At 41.0% G+C, this 23,561-nt stretch overlaps 2 protein-coding genes and 1 long non-coding RNA gene across 3 annotated transcripts in view; 1 reads left to right on the top strand and 2 right to left on the bottom strand.

Moving 5' to 3' along the window:
* The window catches only part of pudp (pseudouridine 5'-phosphatase), a 312,024-nt gene that overhangs the window by 93,914 nt on the left and 194,549 nt on the right, over positions 1–23,561 (bottom strand). The window lies entirely within an intron of this gene.
* nlgn4xa (neuroligin 4 X-linked a) overlaps positions 10,891–23,561 on the bottom strand; it is a 109,692-nt gene continuing 97,021 nt past the window's right edge. Inside the window, exon 6 of the mRNA XM_079582012.1 lies at positions 10,891–11,822. Within this exon, the coding sequence (XP_079438138.1) occupies positions 10,904–11,822 (919 nt within the window). The 3' untranslated portion in view covers positions 10,891–10,903. The remainder of the gene's footprint in view (positions 11,823–23,561) is intronic.
* LOC306982236 overlaps positions 22,668–23,561 on the top strand; it is a 173,021-nt gene continuing 172,127 nt past the window's right edge. Inside the window, exon 1 of the long non-coding RNA XR_013794179.1 lies at positions 22,668–22,727. This is a non-coding gene — a long non-coding RNA (uncharacterized lncRNA). The remainder of the gene's footprint in view (positions 22,728–23,561) is intronic.

The raw sequence follows: 23,561 nt of genomic DNA, 5'->3' as shown, positions 1-23,561 counted from the left end.
AAGGGGAAATAATTAAATAGGAGAGAATCAATTTGAAGCTTCTGCTGCAGATTAATGACAGACATATGAGGGGAAATGCAGTTTTTTGTCATTTTATGTTTCTTAAATGTATAGTTTTAGTGGTGAGTTACAAGGACTTTTCCTTTAATAATCTCTTGTGATGTGTCCATTCATTTGAGGTTCCATTTTAACCCCTTAACTCCCACCTGAACCGAGCACATTTTCTCCAGTTTGGCTTTACCCCAATCCAAAAGCTTCTGGACAAAATAGCGACAGAACTGAGACGAAAACAATGATGGAAATGTGACAAAAATTGACAAAAAAAATGCTAAAAAATTGACAACAAAAAAAAAAAAAAATTACAAAAATTTAATACAAATTTGACAAAAAATGGACCAAAAAATTACAAAAAATGGACAAAAAATTACAAAAATTCGACCAAAAAATTACAAAAAATGTGACAAAAAATGACCAAAATGCAACAAAAAAAATGTCAAAAATGTAACAAAATATTGACGAAAAAAAAAAAAAAAACAGACAAAAATGTCAAAAAAATGTCAAAAATATGATTAAAATTTGACCAAAAAATTGACAAAAAATTACAAAAAAGTTACACAAATGAGTTGAATACCCTACAAAAAAATGATGGAAAAAAAATCTGATGACGTGAGGAAAAAGATCCTCTCGGTTCAGGCGGGAGTTAAGAGGTTAATGTATATTTAAATATGCACAGGTCCAAACAGCTGAATGCCACCAAAAGTCACATGACTATAACAGACTATAACAGGTCTATAACACAAGAACCTCAGGATGTTCCTCCTCAGCCTGGACGGTAGCTGGGTTCTCCTTCTCAGTACAAATTGAATGTCCAATGTGAAAAACACTGCCTGTAACCTGACGTTATGCTGCAGAAAGTGTTGATTGATTTAGTAAATACAAAGAAACGGTGACTCACAGACCTATCGAGGTTAAAGTCGTTCAACAAGCACCAGGTTGGTGGTGGCCTTAGCTCAGGGACGAGAGGAGTGGGTGGAAGAGACTGGTGTCGCCCATGATCTGAAGTGTGTGAGCTCAAACCAAGGCCAGAAGCTCAGGAGTGTCAGGGCGAGTGCAGAGCAGAAGAGCAGGTCCTCCAGACACTGTTATAGTGTGACTCCTGGTCCTGGTAGGAGGCGGCTTGTCAGTGTGAAGACCTGGATCGCATGTAATCTACAGTTTGTGACTCAACGGCTCCGACCCAGGCCAGTAAAGATACAGAAGGGCAGTCGCTCAGACACTGGTGGATCTGGAAGACACTGGATCCTTCAATGCAGTATCTAACAAAGTAGTTTTAAAGGGGGGGTTTATGCAAAATTGACTTTTTCAAGCTTTCCATCATGTTATTATGTGATTCCCTCATTAAAAACATGCCTGAAGTGTTGCCTTGGCACATTCACGTATTTTTGAGTAATCTGTAAAAACTCTGATGGCGGCCATTTTAGGGATAGGTTTGCCTGAGTCCTCCTAGGAACGCCCCCACCTCCTGGAGACGCCTCCGAGCTTTCGTCACCAGCCGAGTAACCGACCACTGCTCCTCAGCAGAACCCCCTCCCCACTGATGCCACAGACAGCGTGTGGAGGGGGCGTGTCTAAAGGCTCAGAGGTTCTTAAAGAGACAGAGGCCTATTTCAAGACATTCACGACAGCCATTTTGAGAGAGCAATTTTATACAAGGCAGTTATTCTGATTTACTGCATTTACAGACCAACAGAAGGTTTGTCATCATTGTAGTGTGATATAGACTGGTGCTATGGGACTGAAAAAAGCAGAATACCCCCTCTTTAATGAGTAAAAAAACTTATGGCCTCAACACTACAAAAAGTAAATATCAAGCATCGGCTTAAATGACTTGAATTGAGGAAATGTTTCTTGTTTTGAGCGGTTTTCACTCATTTAGACACTTTTCCTGATCGGACCAAGTTTGCTTTGCTTGTTTGAGGACATTTCAGACCAGTTCTAGGGTAAATCTCGCTTGAAATAAGAAAGTAAAATTGCCAATGAGATAAGACCAATTTTCTTACCCCATTGGCAAAGAAAATGACCTGAAATAAGGACGAAATGTATCGAAACGAGTCAGAAACATCTCAGAACAAGTGAAATAATCTAAGACAAATGCCCAACAACTTCTTAACTAGTCAAAACAACTAACATTTGGATTATTATGCTCAAATTGAGATGTTTATACTGATCTAGTTAGATACTTTTTGCAGTGCAACCACCTAAACCAGTCTATCAAAACTCTTTAGAATACTGCTAACCTCCCTGTGTAGAAATAGGAAGTAGTGTTGCAGAGCCAGGCAGCAGGAGGGCCTTTACGTTCCATCCCGGCGGCCTCGACAACGCCCCAGGATCAAGTGGTTCGTATGTTTTCTGGTGAGAGTGTCCGTCAGTGGAGAAAACCCAAACACAATGGGTCCTGGAGCGTCACAGAGGCCACTGTGATGGAGAACAAAGGTGCTGTGTTACCACTGGGTCACTCAAAGGTCAAACATGCACATAAAGAGTTCTATAATGCACCTTTAAGTCCAAGCCTGTAGCGTCCTGAGTCTGTAGGAGCTACGAAAGCGGAGATGCTGTTGCGAGAATGGAATAAATGAGCTGACAAAGTGAAAAAAACGGCATTAAACATGAAGTAGCTTCCCCGTCGGTCACTCCACAGTGGTCTGGACCCGGAAACAAAGAAACTCAACCTCTGCAGTGTCTCTTTAAACGAGTGAATGCGTTGCTGTCGTGGCCTCGGTGGAGCGTCGGCGTGGTCGGCGAGCCCCACATCCAGCATCACCCACAGCATAAACAAGCGCCAATTAAAAACCCACAATGTTTTGCTCGTTCTCAATAAATATTCATTAATATTAATCCACTGCGTCGAAAGTGAGTTTGTCTCCTCATGTTTTATAGATCAAAGGATCGGAGATTGAAGGATGGGAGTTCTGACGGCGCAGAGATGTTCAATTATTATCCCTATAGTCGGGTTAAAGGAGACGTCTTATGCAAATCTCACTTTTTTTAAGCTTTTTAACCCTGTCATGATGTTATTCCCTTGTGAAAGACAGACCTGGAGTTGTTCACTCATTTCTTTCTTCTATTAGGGAAGTGCCAATCTGAAGAAGAAGTAAAAGGCTCCAAAGTCGTCCAAATTAGCACCATACTTTGTTCCTTTAAGGCGAAACGCTGCAGGTTTCACTCACTGGTCGATATTCGCTCATTTTCTCTGTTAGTTTTAAAGCCAGAGTTTAAAAGAGCAGATCAAACTCTCCCTTTACGATGTTTATTTTAAAAGGTTTTGTCCAGGAAAGAACTCCAACATGGCGGCACTTCCCGGTCTGTCCCACGTTTATTCATTCACAAACACTGACATGTTCGGTGTCCACGTGTAGCACGAAAGGCTGTGACCGAGACGACGCTGTAATGTGTTTTCTTTGTGGGAGAAGATGGGAGAATATACACAGGTGAATGTGCAGAGAAAGGGCCAGTGCAAGGACAGTCCAAAGAAGGAGCATTTCCAGGGCGTAGATATGGAAATGATGACTCACCGGAGTTTACGGATGGGTAAGGCCAGGCTCGCTTCCAAACAAGCCCACTCCAGTCCTCCTCTGCCTTCAGGAAGCCGCAAACATTGCCATAAATTTGTTTTCCTTCTCCAATATATCACATTTAATGAAGCACATGTTCTGATTTTCTTTAATGAACATCCATCCATCCATTTCCTTCCACTTGTCTATTGCCGGGTCGTGGGGGCATCTGTTGGAGCTGCACCAGATCACACTGCACCAGCCCCTACGGCGCCCCCTGCAGGTGGGGGGTCCACAGAAGGACGGCCTCATGGTTCTCAGGCCTGTTGGTCTCTCATAAGGAGCTTCTGAACCGCTCTCCAGCAGGTTAGACGACTGTAACGGCTGCTCACTGGCCTCTCTAAAGGAGCCGTCAGAGCTGCAGAACATCCAGAACATCCAGAACATCCAGAACATCCAGAACATCCAGAACCAGGAAATACGACCATATTAGTCCAGTGCTCCGGTCTCTGCACTGGCTTCCTGTCACTCAGAGAATAGACTTTAAAACAGCTCTGCTTGTTACAAGTCTTTTTATGGTTTCAGCCGTATGAAGCATCTCAGGGAGGGGCCTCCTGGTGGTTCCCAGAGTCAACAATACAAAAAGTGAATATCAAGCATTGGCTTAAATGACTTGAATTGAGGAAATGTATCTTGTTTTGAGTGGTTTTCACTCATTTAGACACTTTTCCTGATCGGACCGAGTTTGCTTTGCTTGTTTGAGGACATTTCAGACCAGTTCTAGGGTAAATCTCGCTTGAAATAAGAAAGTAAAATTGCCAATGAGATAAGACCAATTTTCTTACCGCATTGGCAAAGAAAATGACCTGAAATAAGAACGAAATGTATCGAAACGAGTCAGAAACATCTCAGAACAAGTGAAATAATCCAGGACAAATGCCCAACAACTTCTAAACTAGTCAAAACAACTAACATTTGGATTATTATGCTCAAATTGAGATGTTTATACTGATCTAGTTAAATACTTTTTGCAGTGAATAATAAACACGGTGAGGCTGCGTTTCAGTTTCTTGCAGCTAAAATCTGGAACAGTCTTCACGAGGATGTGAGACAGGCCTAACTCTGACAATGTTCAAATCCAGGCTGAAAACAGTTCTTTTTGCCCATGAATATGACACTGAAAGTATTTTATCTGCACTCCTGCCTTTTACTGTAATTAATGAATTTTATGTTGACGTTTTTATTGATTTTAACTGTTTTCTTGCCTTGCTCTTTGTCTGACCCGTCACCTCGGACCTGCTTTTCCATGGGAGCACGAAGCCCCGACAACCGAGCTCCAGGATCATTCAGGCTCAAACCCTCCACCACGTCCGGTTCCAGGGGGGATGATCATCATAATAAAATAAAGTAAAACTATCTATATATATCTATATCCATTAGGGATGCACCGATACCAGTATCGGGTATCGGGCCGATACCACATACTCGTACTCATTCATGAGGTCCCGATACCAGAAACCGATACCATGTGACCTGCGTCCAGCGCAGCTACGAGGCGCAGCTACGAGGCGCAGCTCTCAGCTGAGGAGAGAAGAAGCAACAAACTGGAGAATTGTTTAGTGTAAATACAATAATCCACATAGAGCTGACTTTATTACAGACTGCGCTCTCTAAACCAGAGTCTGAGCTGGATTTAACCAGAGCTTAATGTTGTTAGTGCTGCAGCGTCTGCAGTGTTTACAACAGACAGGCTAACGATGCTAACTCACGGACATTCTGACTCTGTTTTAAGCCCAGGGGTTTATTCATCTGAAAAACTAACCCAGCGACTAAAAAGTCCTCAGAAAATCCAAAGTAAAGACATACAGCATGTTTATATTGAGGAAAATGAGCTGCAGCAGAACAATGAAAACGCTGTAGCTACTCGCTAAGTTACTACAAACACACGAGAAAATCTACAGGAGCTGAAGTAAAGACGAAAAGAGACCATTTAAGTAACATCTCAATACTATTGTTAAATAAAAACACATAAATGAATAAAGCTCAGGCATTGGGAGCTTTAGGACATGGGCTTTTCTGTAAATGGCATCAGCACAATTCTAACATAACGGCTCTTAAATGTGTCGCCTACTTTACTTAAGGAAATGTACATGAGTAAATTTACTAATTACAAAGCAATCTGCTGTGAAAAAAGTAAGAATGTTGAAGAAAATGCCTTGTACTGGTATCGGTATTCGGTATCGGCGAGTACTTAAATCCAAGTACTCGTATCGGTTTTAGAAAAAGTGGTATCGGTGCCTCCCTAGTATCCACATCTGTTTTGAGAGATCGTTTCTGTAATGTAAAGGCAGACTTAGTTGCAGCCGTTGGTGGATTTCTCCCCCGCTCACTTTCCCTGCCTAATTATCCGAACCCCGCGAGCCTCCACCAGCCAAACAAAGCGCTCAGCCGTTGAACTCCTCCTATTGCTTTCACGTTTACTCCCGTCTCCAAAAACCAAAACCCATTACCAGTTTGTCAGCGAAACCGAAAGTCCTCATTTTCAAATCAGGCGCATTGACTCCGCCGCGCACGCCGTCCTCTTCACTCCATCGAACGGCGCCTCGATCGATGGCCCCCAATCTCCCCCCGCCTGCAAACTTTTCACACCGCTAACCCCGCTGCAAGGTAAGCTAAAAAAGAAAAAAAAAACTGAAGAGAAAAAAAAAAAAATCCTACTTTTGTTTGACTTTTTGGAGGCAAAAACGCACGGAATGTTAAGGAGCGAGTCGGGATCCCTGTGCGATCGCGGCTCCTTCAAAACAAACCCGCTCGCCCCGGCCCCCTCGCCGCTCCAGCCATCGATCGCTTCGGCAATGAGCTACGCAAATTAGCTTTTGACTTAAACCCGAAGTGACAGGGGGAAAATTGAAATCTTTAATAGTGATTCGCAGTCGCCGGGCATAAGCTGACGACTCCATACAGTGACATTTGCAAAGCCACTCGTAAATGAGAGGCGCCTTAGAAGGTTATTCCACACCCCGGGATCCGTCGCTTTGTCCTTCAGGGGAGGTTGCGGGTTGGACTCCGGATTTCGCTGAGTGTTTTCAAGCTTTGTGTTAATTTGGCGGAGTGGTTTGTCCCGTGTCCCGGCGTAAGGGGAAAAGAGCTGACTCGGATTTGTGACTTTCCGAGTGATTTGTACCTCGGACTTGTCGGAGTCTAAGGCGCGGCGGCTTGAGGAATGACCCGAGGTTCCGGCTACAGCGGGGATTCTCAACTGGGGGTCCTGGGCCTTGGAGAGAAGAGGAAAGTCACATTTCAGAGTGGAGAATTTGCCGTGATGAAGGTGCTCTTTGGTGCCTAAACTTGTGAGAGAAAAGACAAACTAAGATGCTCTTCCTTAAAGGGGGGGTATTATGCAAAATTGACTTTTTCAAGCATCATTCCCTCATTAAAAACATGCCTGAAGTGTTGCCTTGGCACATTCACGTATTTTTGAGTAATCTGTAAAAAGTAATCTGTAAAAACTCTGATGGCGGCCATTTTAGGGATAGGTTTGCCTGAGTCCTCCTAGGAACGCCCCCACCTCCTGGAGACGCCTCCGAGCTTTCGTCACCAGCCGAGTAACCAACCACTGCTCCTCAGCAGAACCCCCTCCCCACTGATGCCACAGACAGCGTGTGGAGGGGGCGTGTCGGAAAGGCTCAGAGGTTCTTAAAGAGACAGAGGCCTATTTCAAGACATTCACTACAGCCATTTTGAGAGTGACATTTTATACAAGGCAGTTATTCTAATTTACTGCATTTACAGACCAACAGAAGGTTTGTCATCATTGTAGTGTGATATAGACTGGTGCTATGTGACTGAAAAAGCAGAATACCCCGCTTTAAAGAACCTCTTTACATTTTCATTTAAAGCCTTTGTTAGAAGAGGCTAATTCATTTTCTTACCCCACGAGTCAGAAATCCGTGACTGTTAATACATTGGTTTGATGCTAGTGTAATGGACAAACCTCGAATCAACAAAACTCTTTTTATTTTGAAAATAGCCATGAAAAGCATCACTCCAAATAGTTTTTAAGGGACTACATGGAGTTTAAGAATATTAAAATTAAGTATTTTCCTTCCCCTACAAGTTCCAGCCGTGTAGAATGAGCTCAGACCTGTTCACCACAACTGCCTCTAAAGTGACTCAAAAAGTTGTTTCTTTGGGTCCGAACAGTGTTAATTTTGACAACATATTTTAGTTTAGTTTTAGTCTTTTGACTAAAATGCAATTAGATTTTAGTCAAGATTTAGTCAAAAAAAACTTTTCAATTTCAGTCTAGTTTTAGTCAACTAAAATTAAGACTAATTTAGTCGACTTATATTGATAATATTCATTATAATCATATTTAATCTGGTTCCTCTGCTTCATGGAGCTGCTCCACATGAACAAAGCTCAGCTGATCCTTTGAGAATTTACATGATCTGAGGCTCTTTCAGACGCTCAATAGAAGTTTGGATGATTTTAGTCTCTCCTTTTCATTTTTATTTAGTCTTATTTTAGTCGACTAAAACATCTGGACATTTTAGTCATAGTTTTAGTCTCATGAACAACTTTTAATTTAGTTTTAGTCCAATTTTAGTCACAAAAATATCACTTTGACTAAAATTAAGACTAAATATTTTAGTCGACGAAATTAACACTGGGTCCGAAGTGCCATCATGCATGAGTTTAATATAGAAGCTGCAGCTACACGTATGACCTGAGGTGGCAGTAGTGAGCATAAAATGGCCAACTTGCATTTAACCCCTTTGATAAATCCTTTTAGTTCCTATGGGGGTAATACAAGTGTTAATGGGATGATTGGAGGGTCTTTCATCTCCCCCTGGCGTCTCTGGCCAGAAAACCACTCCTGCCTCCGGGTCGGAGGTGCAATACACACTAATGGATGTATCACGAAGAAGAAGCTAACAGGCTAACGGGCAAAGCTAACTGCGAGCTAGCGCCTCTTAAAAAATATTTACAGCCAAGTTTGAGTGAAAACGTCTTTTCTGTCGGCGTAGTATTTACTCTCACGGGCAATTGAGTAAAAAACCGTAACATGCTACGACAACTGCAGTGCCGCTCATGGCCTCTAGGGGCACGAGTTACATAGTTCTGCTTTAACACTTCAATAAATCTAATCTGATGAAATACCCTCCTGAAACAAACTGCAGCAGCCGCAAATCCTCTGCACTTCCAATTCAACAACACACATTACTCTTTCTTTAGAAAATACTGTCATTTTTTATTAAAAATGTTGCAGAAAAGGTTTATACATGTGTCCAGCCAGAAATATCTCTATTTTTACTTAAGGCAAAACCGCAACAAATATATAGACAAACTGGAGGATCTTAAACCTTAAAATCCCTTTTTGTAGCTTCGACTGGCTTGGGGCCAAATGGCAAGAATATACCCTTTTATATAATTTACAAATGTATCTTAAAATCTTTTTCAATGTACTTTCTCGTTTTAGAATAGGATGCAAAACGCAAAATGGTTACTCTATATTTCATAATAATAATAATAATAATAATTTTATAATGTTATTTACACTCATTCACTTGCTTCTGAAATCCAAAATACCACAAGCCTGGCACGTCACTATACATATTGCTAGCATATAACAATTTTTGAAATACTTAACAAATGATTCTTTACAAACAACTCATATTTTTTCCCCCAAAAAGTCCACTGCCTTGATATTTTAAATAATAATAATAATAATATTAATAGTAGTAGTACATTTTGCTGGTCAAGTGAAGCCCAGGCAGTGCTGAAATTGCAAGACAAGAAATAGCTCTTTCAAAACAAAAGTCGACGGAAAGCAAGATGGAGGCTTAAAAAAAACGGAATTCGGTATTCTTTTTCAATTTTGGTAAAGCTGGAAAAAGAAAAAAAGAGAGACATGCAAAGTCTAGAGACAATGGAGGCAAGTAGCAGCATTGAAAATCCCCCGAAAATCTGCAACGAAAATGAAAAAAAAAAAAAAAATCAAAGAGAAAAAAATGCTTTAATAGATATTTACAATGATTTAAAATATATCAAAGTCTTTAATATCTCTTTTGTATATAATTTTCACACATAGGTTTTGTACAAAGTTTGGTAACGCTTCACGATAAGGTGTATTCGTAAACTATTTAAGTTATTAGGCCTATTAATGCTATTGCGGTCGTCGACAAGGTTGCCCTTTGTCCCCACTTGTATTTGACGTCTATCTACCATCACTTTTGCCAATGAAACGAGCAAATAAATTAATAAATGAATAAAAATGATATGTTTAAAAAGGAAGAATGGTTTCAAAGCACAAAACTGAGTAAAGAAAATTGCTGCAAATGTTTGTTTTTTTAAGTACGTGGTTTAAAAGCTGTGGCATTGTGATACTGGAGGTGTAAAATCGGACTAAAGCCAAAACTTTATTAACAAACATTCAAACTGGGGAAACATTTCGGTTTGGTTAAGTGTGATTCGCTGAGTGATAAGCCTATTGTGCATGTTTTAGGCTTATGCTGTTTTAACATCCAGCTACACACACCCAAACAAGAAAAAATGATTCGATTTTTTTTAAAGATTAAATATGCTAATAGTGAGAAAATGTGTTTTGATATCACAGAAATTTATAGAAATCTACACAGGGCAAAAATAACAGTACATTTTAAAAGAATTGGGTAAGATTGTAAAAAAAAAAAGAAAAAGAGTCTAAAACATGACTTTGTGGAGCATTTACAAAGCAGTAATGGAAGAAAAAAGACACATTTGCTAAAACGCTACACACTTTTAAGTATTTATTTAAGCATTCATTTATAAAGTATTCAAAATTATTTGCTAATAATCATTTACAAGCACCGAAATAGATTTTGGTTAATTGGGAAAAGCGTTTGCGTCTAATTACTATTTTTGTGCTTATAAATTGATGAGGAATGCTCAGTGAATGCTTTATAAATGATTAACTGCGCTTTGACTCGTGTTCAACAAATGCCTAACAGTGTGTAGTTATAATTACCAGACATTTTAAATAGTTCACGAGCGCACCTTAACACTGAAGCGTCACCTTTTAGTTTTTATAAATACATTTCAGGCTGGCGAAGAGTCATGTGCTCAGTCCGGGGCGAAAGTTGTCCTAAAAGATGAAGAAATTGTTGCTTTCGTTTTTCCCTTTTTAAATAGTTATTATTTATTTATTGATGTCAAAAAGCTTTTAAAAATAGTCCCGCGTCCTCCTCCGTCCTCTTGGCAGCCATGTTGATTCCTCCCACGCATTGTGACATTCACGTTTAAAAGAAGGCAGCGTCTTTTCACACGTCTGTCGCCTTTACAAATTTGGATTTATTCATATTTTTTAAGAGCTATACCCGCGTGGTGGAGTGGCCGTGCGGTAAGTTGGTACTGTTTTGGCTCCCCCCGAACGTGTTGAAATTGTGCAGCGGTTGGATGCTAGCTAGCGAGTTGGGGATCATGGTTATGGTGCTGGGCGTCATGAGCGGGATGTCGTCGGGCGAGCGCCGCAGCGTGAGCGTGTAGTCCGGCGGGCACGCCAGCCGCAGCGCGTCGTGGCTCTGCATGGACTCGCACTCGTGGTGGTGCTCGAGCTCCAGCTGCTGCTGCTTCATCTGCAGCGTCATCAGCTCCTCGCTCTGCAGGTGCGCCACGTCGTTGGCCGCCGTGGCCGACGGCGGCGCCGGGTTGCTGGTGATGGGCGTGGAGTTGCGCTGCGGCGTGGGCGCGCGCCTGTTCGTCTCGTGGCGCTGCTTGTCCTTTTTGTAATACAAGGCCGCGAACGCCAAAATGTTCAGGAACAGGAGGGACGCCCCGACCGCCACCGTCACGCTGAGCTCCGTGGAGTAGTCGCGTTTAGTCTCAATGAAAATGGAGGATTCGTCGCCGATATCATCCATATTGCTCTTGCGCTGGTCCGTGGACTGTTTGGTGTTGGCCGACGGCACCCCGGGGTGCCGCGTCGTCGAGGGCCACGGGCTCTTCCCGGGAAACCTCTTGGTGTAGGAGTAGGGCGTGGTCTCCTGCGGCGGGATCTTGGTCGTGGTGGAGACGTACTGAAAGAACTCGTTGATGTTGTGCAGGTGCGGGACCAGCTCCAGCCAGAAGGCGACCTTGGTGGCGCGGTAGTGGTCGCGGACGCGCGGCTTCAGCCCGATGTGCAGGTACAGCTGGTCTTTGGGGTTGTACTTGGTCCACGCCACCTCCTCGAAGCGGTTGGGTTTGGTGTGGATGAACTTGGTGTCCTGGGGCACCGGCTGGTTCGGGTCTCTGCAGCGAGGAAACACAAGAGACAAAGGCGGAGTTAGCAGGAGGCGCTTTGGGAAGGAAGTCTTTAGAAAGTCTTTAGAAAGAATAAGATTAAACTATAATACCAGGAGTAATTTGACATCCACACAGTGGAGTGAAGATTACTGCGCGGATTTCGAACTACTCCTGGTATTATTACACCTTACAATATAGTTCCCCCTTTTACTTTATAAATACAGTTTGATTGATTGATTGCAGGGCCCCTTAGTGGACTTTTCCGTAGGGCCCCAGCTCTGCATTCCTATATGCTTTAGAGAACATGTTAGAGAACATGTTAGAGAACATGCAAAGCTCATCACAGAACCAGATTACTGTGAGGCGAGAGAAGTACTGTGCCACCTGTACATGAAAAACAAAGTCCACTCTCCCATTTTACTCATGAAACCACACCACAAAGTCTGCAGCTACAAAGCAGCCTCTTCTTCTGTCCTCCCGCGTTTCTTTCTCCATTTTTTTTCATATTCAAAGTCACTATTTTTCATTCTGAACGTGGAGCCTCCTCTGGTGCCGTTTCATTAACTTTGGAGAGAAGCGAGGACGCGAAGGCAGCATGACAACCTTCAGACTCACGCTGGAGCCGCCGCATCCCCAGGAGCTCCAGACAGCCGGCTGAATACAGAGCAGAGCATTCTGGGTAGACCGGCTGCAGACACGGTTTAGACACGGTTTAGACCTGCTTTAGACCTGCTTTAGACCTGGTTTAGACCTGCTTTAGACCTGCTTTAGACACGGTTTAGACACGGTTTAGACACGGTTTAGACACGGTTTAGACACGGTTTAGATCTGGTTTAGACACGGTTTAGACACGGTTTAGACACGGTTTAGACACGGTTTAGATCTGGTTTAGACACGGTTTAGACACGGTTTAGATCTGGTTTAGACACGGTTTAGACACGGTTTAGACACGGTTTAGACACGGTTTAGATCTGGTTTAGACACGGTTTAGACACGGGTTAGACCTGCTTTAGACACGGTTTAGACATGGTTTAGACACGGGTTAGACCTGCTTTAGACACGGTTTAGACATGGTTTAGACCTGCTTTAGACCTGCTTTAGACCTGCTTTAGTCCAGCTTTAGTCCTGCTTTAGACCTGCTTTAGACCTGCTTTAGACCTGCTTTAGACACGGTTTAGACATGGTTTAGATCTGCTTTAGACCTGCTTTAGACCTGCTTTAGACCTGCTTTAGTCCTGCTTTAGACACGGTTTAGACATGGTTTAGATCTGCTTTAGACCTGCTTTAGACCTGCTTTAGACCTGCTTTAGACCTGCTTTAGACCTGCTTTAGTCCTGCTTTAGACACGGTTTAGACCTGGTTTAGACACGGTTTAGCCCTGCTTTAGACCTGCTTTAGACCTGCTTTAGTCCTGCTTTAGACACGGTTTAGACCTGGTTTAGACTGGCTTTAGACTGGCTTTAGACACGGTTTAGACCTGCTTTAGACCTGCTTTAGTCCTGCTTTAGACACGGTTTAGATCTGCTTTAGACCGGCTTTAGACCTGCCTTAGACCTGCTTTAGACCTGCTTTAGTCCTGCTTTAGACACGGTTTAGATCTGCTTTAGACCTGCTTTAAACCTGCTTTAAACCTGCTTTAGACCGGCTTTAGACACGGTTTAGATCTGCTTTAGACCTGGTTTAAACCTGCTTTAAACCTGCTTTAAACCTGCTTTAGACGCGGTTTAGACCTGCTTTAGATCTGCTTTAGACCTGGTTTAGACACAGTTTAGTCCTGGACTCGTCGGCCTTCAGTTCTCAGACCCTCAGAGTCTGAAAGCAGCTCCACTCACTACAGTTTTCCTCATCTGAATGGGAGACACTGCTGTTGTGAAGGTTTTGTCTGAAGGATTATTCAATATCTACTCCCTCGTCTGACGTATTGATCTTTGAACCTCGATAAACAAAGCAAACCAAGGTAAAAGCCATTTCTACATATGAAACACCTCATTCTTACAAGACGACATGAATATATACTACACAAAAGATATCTCTGAATCGCATGAAGGCTATAAAGACGTGAACAGCTAAATATTCCAAATCCTGGCCGGCTTTTGTGAAGATTGGCCCCAGATTTGATCACGGTTCGATGGAAAGCTGGAGCCGCCTTTGCCACATGTTCCCGTCCCAAACTTGGCTAAAAACCCGGCGGCGCTGATAAAACCCGGCGCTGATAAACCCCGGCGCTGATAAACGGCGGCGCGAGGCGTGTGTTTACAGGAATAAATCACATTCCCGAGCAGCCTCTGTTGTTCTTTCTCGTAAACCTCGTTTTCCCGTCGACATTCTGCGAGCGCTCTCCTCTCCACGCCACCAATAAAGCGCCCACTCCAGCGGCATCCATCATCGACCCGCCCCCCCCCCCCCCCCCCCATCTCCATCTCGCTCTCAAAAGTCTCGCGCTGAAAGTGGACCAAGATTGATGTTTTTGAAGTTTCTCGGGAGATGGAGGAGAAACTGAATCAGGCCGAGTTCCAAACAACAACAACAGCTACAGCATCAGAAGCATCAGACCCGCTGTTAACACGTTAGCCCCACTTTAACCAAGCACGTGTGCAGCTTTACCCAAATCTAAAAGCTTCTGCACTCTGGAGGACAATGGAACGCCTCATTTGAAAGCTAAGACCGACAAACTCAGCTAAGATTCTTCCTTAAGCTGTTGTCCTGTTGTCGTTACTTGTATTTTTGGGACTTTTTTGGTTGCTTTTTTAACACTTTTTCATTCTTTCTTTTCTTTTCTTTTTGTTGCTTTTTCATCACTTTTTTGTCACTATTTGTCATGTTTTGTGACGCTTTTTTTTGTAACGTTTTTGTCACTTATTTGACACATTTTTGTACATTTTTTTTCTTTTCTGTCACATTTTTTGTCACGTTTTTGTCCTGATTTTCCACTTTTTTGTCACATTTTTTTCAACATTTTTCTGCTTTTTTGATGATTTTTTAAACATTATTAAAATATTTTTGTCACATTTTTTTAAACATTTTTTATCCACTTTTTTTTATTTTTTTTATCAACTTTTTATTGGTGCGATGCCATTGTTGCAATTTACAATTTTTCCAGTGTAGTACACAGGCATAGCACATTTTTTCCCCATTTCTATTCCCCAGTCCCTCTTAAGATGGGCCTCATATCTGTTGAATCATCAAATGATACCCAAAAACAGATACACTGATGGCAGTTCCTTAAGGAACACAGAACAAATGGAAATGAGAGCAAAAGAGAAAGAAAAAAGCTTTTTTTTTACATTTAAATTATTATTTTTTGTTGCCTTTGAGTCACAGTTTTTACATTTTTAAAAAAAAAATTCCACTTTATTGACAAATTATATATATATTTTTGGGACATTTTTTTTCCACATTTTTTTCAATTTTTTTCCACATTTTTATTGCTTTTTCATCACTTTATTGTCACTATTTGTCATGTTTTGTGACGCTTTTTTTTAAATGTTTTTGTCACTTATTTGACACATTTTTGTACATTTTATTCTTTTCTGTCACATTTTTTGTCACATTTTTTATCCACTTTTTTTTTCCATTTTTGTCGCTTTTTTGACATTTATTTTGTATTTTTTTGTTGCCTTTGAGTCACAGTCAACATTTTTTTTTACATTTTTAACATTTTTTTCCCACTTTTTTGACAAATTATATTTTTTCTGACATTTTTTTTCCACATAAAAAAAAAAATCCACATTTTTTTTTGCTTTTTCATCCTTGTTTTTGCTGCTATTTTGATGTTTTTTTCAAACTTTTTAAAAAATATATTTTTGTCGTTTTTTTGTTACATTTTTTATCCACTTTTTGTTACATTTTTGTTGCTTTTTTTGACATTTAAAAAAAAACTTTGTTGTTGCTTTTGTTACATTTTTTCCACTTTTTTTTTTTTTTTGACATTTTAAAAAAAAATTCCCCACTTTTTTTTGACAAATTATATCTATTTTTTCTGACATTTTTTCCCCACATTTAAAAAAAAAAAAAATCCACATTTTTGTTGCTTTTTCATCCTTGTTTTTGCTGCTATTTTGACTCTTTTAGATTTGGGTAAATCCTTTCAGAGAGGATTCATTAGTGGAAACATCAGTAATAAAATAATAATAATAACATTTTCTCCTTGTTTAATGTAAAGTGCATTAAAACCTCTCACACACATGTAGTATGTAGTATTGTGCAGTACTTTAGCTCTACTGTGTGTGTGATTACCATGTGATTGAGCCGCCATTACTTTGAATGACACGCTCTGCTTTACTATCTCTCTAACTCGCTAATATTATGACAAGGCGCTCTCGAACCGGCGTGAATGAACCGCATAATTACCGTCATTAAATAAAAAAAAACACAAAAAATAACAACTCAGGCCGAGACGCCGCTAAAAGCCACCGTGACACACTGCGGCTTAGAGAGCGGCTCCATTAGCGCAATCATCCGCTCTCAGCGAAACGAGGAGAGGGTTTTAAAATGTCAGCGCGGCGGAGGCGACCGGGGAGCGAAAGGAGAAGAAGAAGAAGTAAAGGCAGATGTAAAGCAGAGAGAGCACTTGTTTACCTTGAAGGGATGTTTCAGGATTTTTGACATAGGGCCTAATTTCACAGTTATCCAGAGTGTTGTTGATTTCTGTAGATATATATAGTGCTAGGCTAGTGCTAGGCTAGTGCTAGGCTAGTGCATGTCTATGGTAACTAGTAGCCTGCATTAAAAACCTCTTCAAAATCATGGGGTCACGTGTAGAAATGCGGCCGCAGTTTAACCTCTTAACTCCCGCCTGAACCGAGAGGATCTTTTTCCTCACGTCATCAGATTATTTTTCCATCATTTTTTTGTAATTTTTTTTTTTGTCTCATTTTTTGTCAATTTTTTGTCATATTTTTGTAATTTTTTGTCATTTTTTTGTCACATTTTTGTTTGTTTTTTCATCCATTTTTCATCAAATTTTAGTATTTTTTTTGTCAATTTTTTTTCAATTTTTTGTCATATTTTTGTTTTTTTCATCCATTTTTCATCCATTTTTTTTTATTTTTTTGTCAAATTTTCATCACATTTTTGTCAATTTTTTTTCAATTTTTTGTCAATTTTTTTTCATTTTTTGTCACATTTTTGTAATTTTTTCGTCCATTTTTCATCCATTTTTTGCCTTTTTTTCGCTACAATTTTGTCATTTTTTTGTCATTTTTTTTGTCATTTTTTGTCACATTTTTGTAATTTTTTGTCAATTTCTTGTGACATTTTTGCCACTTTTTCATAAATTTTTCATCACCTTTTCTCAATGTTTTCTTGCTTTTTCGTCACATTTCCATCATTGTTTTCGTCTCAGTTCTGTCACTATTTCCACAGCTTTTTTCCAGAAGCTTTTGGACTGGGGTAAAGCCAAACTGGAGAAAATGTGTTCGGTTCAGGTGGAAGTTAAGGGGTTAAACAAACTACTGTAGATCCGGTAACCGAGCAGATCACTCCGCCGCTGCGTAGCTACAACCAGGAAGCTGCTCAAATATAAGTTCTTTTAAATACAAAATGGTTCTATTTCAAACATTACTCAGTCGACACAGACGTTTATATGGTTAGTCTGGTGTTAGAAGTGATTTGCCTCAGACTGTTTTTAATGCAGGCTACTAGTTACCATAGACATGCACTAGCCTAGCACTAGCCTAGCACCACTAAACTCTTCAGATATAAGGACTGCATGGATTAAAAAGAAAAAATCCTGAAATATCCCTTTAATAATCATCCCCCCCCGGATACACACTAATGGAATCACGAAGAAGGAGCTAACAGGCTAACGGGCAAAGCTAACTGCGGGCTAGCGCCACTTAAACAGTATTTACAGCCAAGTAAATTGTGTAACTGGATGAACAATATCCCTCTGTCCCTTTGTCTTTTCTGTCAGTGTAGTATTTACTCTCACAGACAATTAATGAGTAAAAAAACACAACATGCTACGACGCCTGCAGTGGCGCTTATGGCCTCTAGGGGCACGACTTATTTATTACTGCTTTAAACACAGGTGAATATGGACATGGTGTATGTGATTTTGAAGCTTAGAACCTGGAGAATTCAATCTCTGAGATAGTTTTAACCTACACAATTGTGTTTTTGATCGCCGGCTTGAAACAATATGCTAATGCTAACGGCAGCTAATCAAAGCTGGGACAGAAACTATGACTGAATCACCTAAAGTAATAAAATAAAATCAGCTGGAGTGGCCAAGTGTTTGTTTTTACAGGATTATAGACCAGACATTTGAAAATATCGGCTGTGCATATCGGCATTGGCCTAAGAAAACCCCATATCGGTCAACCTCTAGGGCCCGCCCCCTCCGGCTGAAAACAGCTCGAGATGTTTATGGTGATGGATCAGAAATCTATGATCTTTTCTCATTTTGGGGGCTGTTTTAAAAACCTCTTAACCCCCACCTTAACTGTGCAAGAAAACAAAAAAGATTATTCGGGGAAACAGCTCCCCCCGGTGGCCGTGTGTCAGCCCTTTGTGACTTCACCAGCTGCCTCTCCTTTATGGGTAAATATTCAGCCTGATCACACGTGCTCAGCGTCAGGCCTAATGTCCGACTCTCCGGGTCTTTAATCGCACATTAGCGTTAGCAAAAGCGGCGGGAGATTAGCTGCTGAATGAACCGCGGAAAATGTCCAAAAGTCCGTCGTCGGCTGCAGACGTTTGATTGAACAATGATGTGAAAGGGACAGAATGAAGGCTGTGGCTGGAATGACATCATAAACCAAGTAAATGTCACAAAGACCAGTCGTACTTATTACTACAAGGTCAAATACGCACAAATGCCAACTTTTGTTTCCACATTAAAAGTTGCTCTGTCATTTGCCATATTGCATTTTCCACACAAGCTTTTATTAAACAAGCCGTAGAAATGCTTTAAAGAGATCAAAACAACCCAATAACATTCCTTTAAAGGAACAGGCCACCGTTTTTACATACTGAGACATGTTCTTAGCTTAGCTTTGACGAGTTCTTTAGGAAAACACGTAAACACAGCGCAGACGGCGTTAGCATTTAGCCTCTCCCTCTCTCCTCTATAGCTCCAAAACAGGTCAAGATAGAAGCTACCAAGCTCTTCCACGTTTTCCCTATTTAAATATGGTTACGTGAAGTGTTCCACTACAAAGTATAATTACACTAAATTAAACAATGTGGATTTTCTAAGCGGATAAAAGGGGGAACTATATTGTAATTCGTAATAATTCAAGACATTCACTACAGCCATTTTGAGAGAAAACAGGCCGATGTATCGTGTGTTCAGACAAACACGTGGAGGCGACGGTTTCAGATTAATTAAAAAGTCCTTCTGTCTCCTCCCCCCCAGAGCGTCCCGGGCCTGTTTACTGTTTGATTGTCCCGCTGCAGACAGGTTTCTCCTCCGGGACGTGTCTCGCTCATGTTCTGCACTAAACAAATGTCAGCCTGCCCCTCCAGCTGGTGTCTCCGAGTGGGACGTCCCGCACAGAGGAGCAGGTGCTACTACGACGACTCAGGACATGCAAACACACACACAGCTATTACTATACTATACTGTACTATACTATACTATACTGTACTACACTTTTACCAGTTCTGGGCTTCTCGTCTCCCTCCACACCTCCATGACTCTGAGGTGAGTTTCATCCACAGTGGATCATTTGGTTGGTTTGTTTCGCAGTTGAGAGAAGAACCTCCTAAGCATAACGCGTGTTTTAATATTGTTTAGTAATTTTACAAATGTTCCAGTAAGTTGTGAATGACAAAATTAAAGTTGTGAGCGCTCTGAGGCGTTAGCTTGAATTCAGCAGAAACAACATACAGTTATTATCCTCGGGTTTGTAGCTTTTACTGTTTTAGTTCAAGGGTTTATTGTATTATTGCAGTGAATATGACTGATTTTTTTTATAGGTCTTGACCCAAAACGTCTGAATTGATTCACTTTGTTGGTCAAAAAGATAATTGTCCTGAACAGACGACAAAAGGGCAGAAACAACAACACTTTTCTTTTACCAACCCCCCCTCCCCAATATTTCTGGACATTGTGGATAAACTTATAAATCTGCATATCTTCCAAACCGTGACGAGGACTCTGACAGTGGGACAGATGCAGAACCAGCTGTGTCTCCATCTGTGACAGCTTCACTAAAGGCTCTGGACACTGTGCTCTGTTTTACATTACATTACATTACATTACATTACATTACACTACATTACACTAAACATGTACAATACAAACACAATGACACCGAGCACCAGTGACAGGTTGTGGCCTTTTCGATTTGCTAGATTGTTTGTTATGTAGAACCATTAAACAGAACAATGATGCTCATTTATTGCTTTTCCTTCCATTTCTTTTGCATTTGTATCATTTGTTTGAGGTGAAACAACAAAGAAACTTCCTTTAACGACAACAGGGCGGGAAAAACACTTTCCACATGTTTCCACAATTTAAAAGAAAAAAAACTCTCTAAATTTCCCCCAAATTTTAGACATTTTTTCAACATTTTCTACATATTTTTCCCATTTTTGTTTCATTTCTACCCTTTTTTTTATTTATTTCGCCACAATTTTTTTCCACGTTTCTTCCCAATTTTTCTATTTTTTTTTCACTTTATTGTTCTTTTTAAAGGATTATACGGAGTTTAAACATGTTTTGAAGTATTATCGAGGTGGTAGGTCAACTCAATTCATATTTTCAAAAAATAGATTTTTTTTAAAGATTTTTTTGAATTTTTTTGAATTTGTTTATAGGAAAAAGGTCCTGCAGCTGCACATCTACGGAGCTCAATCAAAACACAGTAGAAATAATGTGGATGTTTAACCTCTTAACTCCCGCCTGAACCGAGAGCATTTTCTCCAGTTCAGCTTTACCCAAATCTTGTAGGCCAGTGTAACGCCTCAAGCTAAGATCTACAAAACTAAATTGATCTTTTTCCTTACATTATCACTTTTTTGGTTGGGCAGTCGTCTCATTTTTGTCAAATTTGTGATTTTTTTGTCACTTTTTTGTCAAACTATTTGCATTTTTTTTGTCAAATTCTTATCACTTTTTTGTCCATTTTTTGTCACTTTTTCGTCAATTTTTTCAAAAATTTTCGTCAAATTTTTCTCACTTTTTTGTCAAAATTTTATCCATTTCTGTCATTTTTTTGTACATTTTTTGGAAATTTTTTGTTACTTTTTTCACATTTTCATCCTTGTTTTCGTCTCAGTTTTGTTGCCATTTTCACACCTTTTTTCCAGAAGCTTTTGGATTGGGGTAAAGCCAAACTGGAGAAAATGTGCTCGGTTCAGGTGGGAGTGAAGGGGTTAAAGGGACTATAAGTATTTTCATCACATGCTTTCCATCACGTTTTTGTCACATTTTTTTGGGTCATGTCTTCAACATCGTTTTTGTTTTTATTCTAGATTTGGGCAAAGCCAAACTGGAGAAAACCTGCTCAGTTCCGGTTGGGGTTAAGAGGTTAATGACAGTACGCACTGGGAAAGGGCTCAGCAGAGCGGGTCTTCCATTATCATCATTATTATAAGTCTGAGAAGTCTGGACTAAAGTGGAGGAACAGGGCTTTGGTAAGGAAATGACCATATTTGGATTGAAGAGCGTTGTCATAGAAACCAAACATGTCAGTGTTTGTGAATGGATAGAGCCGTGGGAAGATATTTTAGACAAAATTTACCCCCAAAATACTTTTTCTGTGCATAAATCCTGTTTATTAACCTCAACTCCCGCCTGAACCGAGAGCATTTTCTCCAGTTCAGCTTTACCCAAATCCTGTAGGCCAGTGTAACGCCTCATTTGAAAGACCTACAAAACTAAATGGATCTTTTTCCTCACATCAGATTTTTTTTCAGCACTTTTTTTGTTGGGCAGTCGTCTCATTTTTGTCAAATTTTCGTGACTTTTTCGTGACTTTTTTTTTTCAATTTTTTGTCAAATTTTTGTCCATTTTTGTCATTTTTTGTAATTTTTTTGTGACTTTTTCGTCAAATTATTTGCATTTTTTGGTCAAATTCTTATCACTTTTTCGTCCATTTTTTGTCCATTTTTTGCCACTTTTTCATAAATTTTTCGTCACTTTTTTGTCACATTTCCATCGTTTTCGTCTCAGTTTTGTTCCTATTTTCGCACCTTTTTTCCAGAAGCTTTTGGACCTGGGTAAAGCTGGAGAAAATGTGCTCGGTTCAGGTGGGAGTTAAGGGGTTATGCCTGCAGTTCACAAACTATCCACCAGGGGGTGCTGCAGCGCCCTCAGCACCCTGGGTTCCCACGGCCGTGTGAATGGATGAGCCTGGGAAACACAACCTCCTAAAGGGAGAGTTCTGTCTATGTTTTTCCACACACAAAGCTCCACATGATTCCTTCACCTTCCTTCCTTCATTTGCAGAAATAAATCTTAACTTCCTGATCTGACCCGCGCTGAGCAGCTCCGAGGGGCTCCGAGCGGCTCGAGGGCTAAATATGGAAGCAGAAGCACCACTTCAGGAGGAGAAGAAGAAGAGGCAGGATTCGGGGTCAAGTATTTGAGAAATTCCCTCCGTGTTTGTGGATGTTCAATCGCCCAGAGGAGCATTATGGGTATTATCTCTCTGAAAGGGAACGTTTGTTTTTGGAGGAGCTCGGGGAATGTGTTTTGGGTTAAAGTCTGGAGGATGGTTCGGGTTCGCTGCACAGAGAGAGAGAAGAAGAAGAAGAGGAAGAGAGGGAGGAAGATGGAGAAAATCTGAGGAAAAAGCATCAGAGTTTTCTCCTTTAACGTCTTCATTTCTCCCTTTACGAGCGTTTGTTTCAGATGTTTCCCTCAGAGATGACTCCAGCACGGCCTGGTCTTTCCCCCGCGCTCATTCATTCACAAATACTGACATGTTTGGTATCCATGTGTAGCAGGAAAGACGGTTGTGACCGAGACGACGCTGTAATAATCCAAATATGGGCATTTCCTTGGTGAGAGACAGACTTAAAGACGTTTGAGACCGACACGTTTCTTCTGAAGAAACAAGGGAGGGACAAACGAGGAGGTATCCGGGCAAGACTCACAGCTAAGCCACACAAGCCTTCTAACCCTACGATTGCTCTGGCTAATGGACGTTCACTGAAGAAAAACACGGATTACATTCATCTGCTAAACTCTTCAGAAGATGGTGGAAGACTGTTGTGGAGCAGAGGGAGGAGGGAGGAGTAGGAGGAGCTGACCAGTGCAGGACACCATGCTCTGAAACAGGGACAAACCCAGGTTTCTATTTTTTAAAGACTTTCCATGGCTCGATATTCCTCCTGAGATAATGCTGGGTTAGTCACAATTAAAGAAACCAGGCTGAAGAGTTTTAGAAATCTTATTGAGGGTCGGACTGTTAGCATTGGAGCAGCGCGAGCTACACGTCACACAAGGGTGGAGTCTACGCTGAAGATCCCGCCCTTATGCCCTTATTAGGAACATGCTTCGTCAGACCTGGGGAGGGGGAGTCTGTGAATCCGCCATGATTTCCCCCTCGAACGAAGTCACAGTCTATGGTTTTATCGTAGCAGTTTCAGCTTCAGAAGGCGAGGGTTTAGCTGAGGCGAGCGCTACATGCTAACGGGGTTTATATAAGTCAGGGGTGCCCAAAGTGGGGCCCGCGGGCCAAATTTGGCCTGCCGTAACAATTCTGTTGTCCCGCCAGAGAGTGACCTACTTTTGCTCCGTGTATGGTTAATACTAACTCTCTTCCTGTTCATTCTCAATGGTAAATATG

Source organism: Gobius niger (genome assembly GCF_951799975.1).
Source record: "Gobius niger genome assembly, chromosome: 23".
In the NCBI taxonomy this organism is placed as follows: Eukaryota; Metazoa; Chordata; class Actinopteri; order Gobiiformes; family Gobiidae; genus Gobius; species Gobius niger.
Note: the sequence above shows the minus strand (reverse complement) of the source record. Positions and strands in the feature narration are given on the sequence as shown.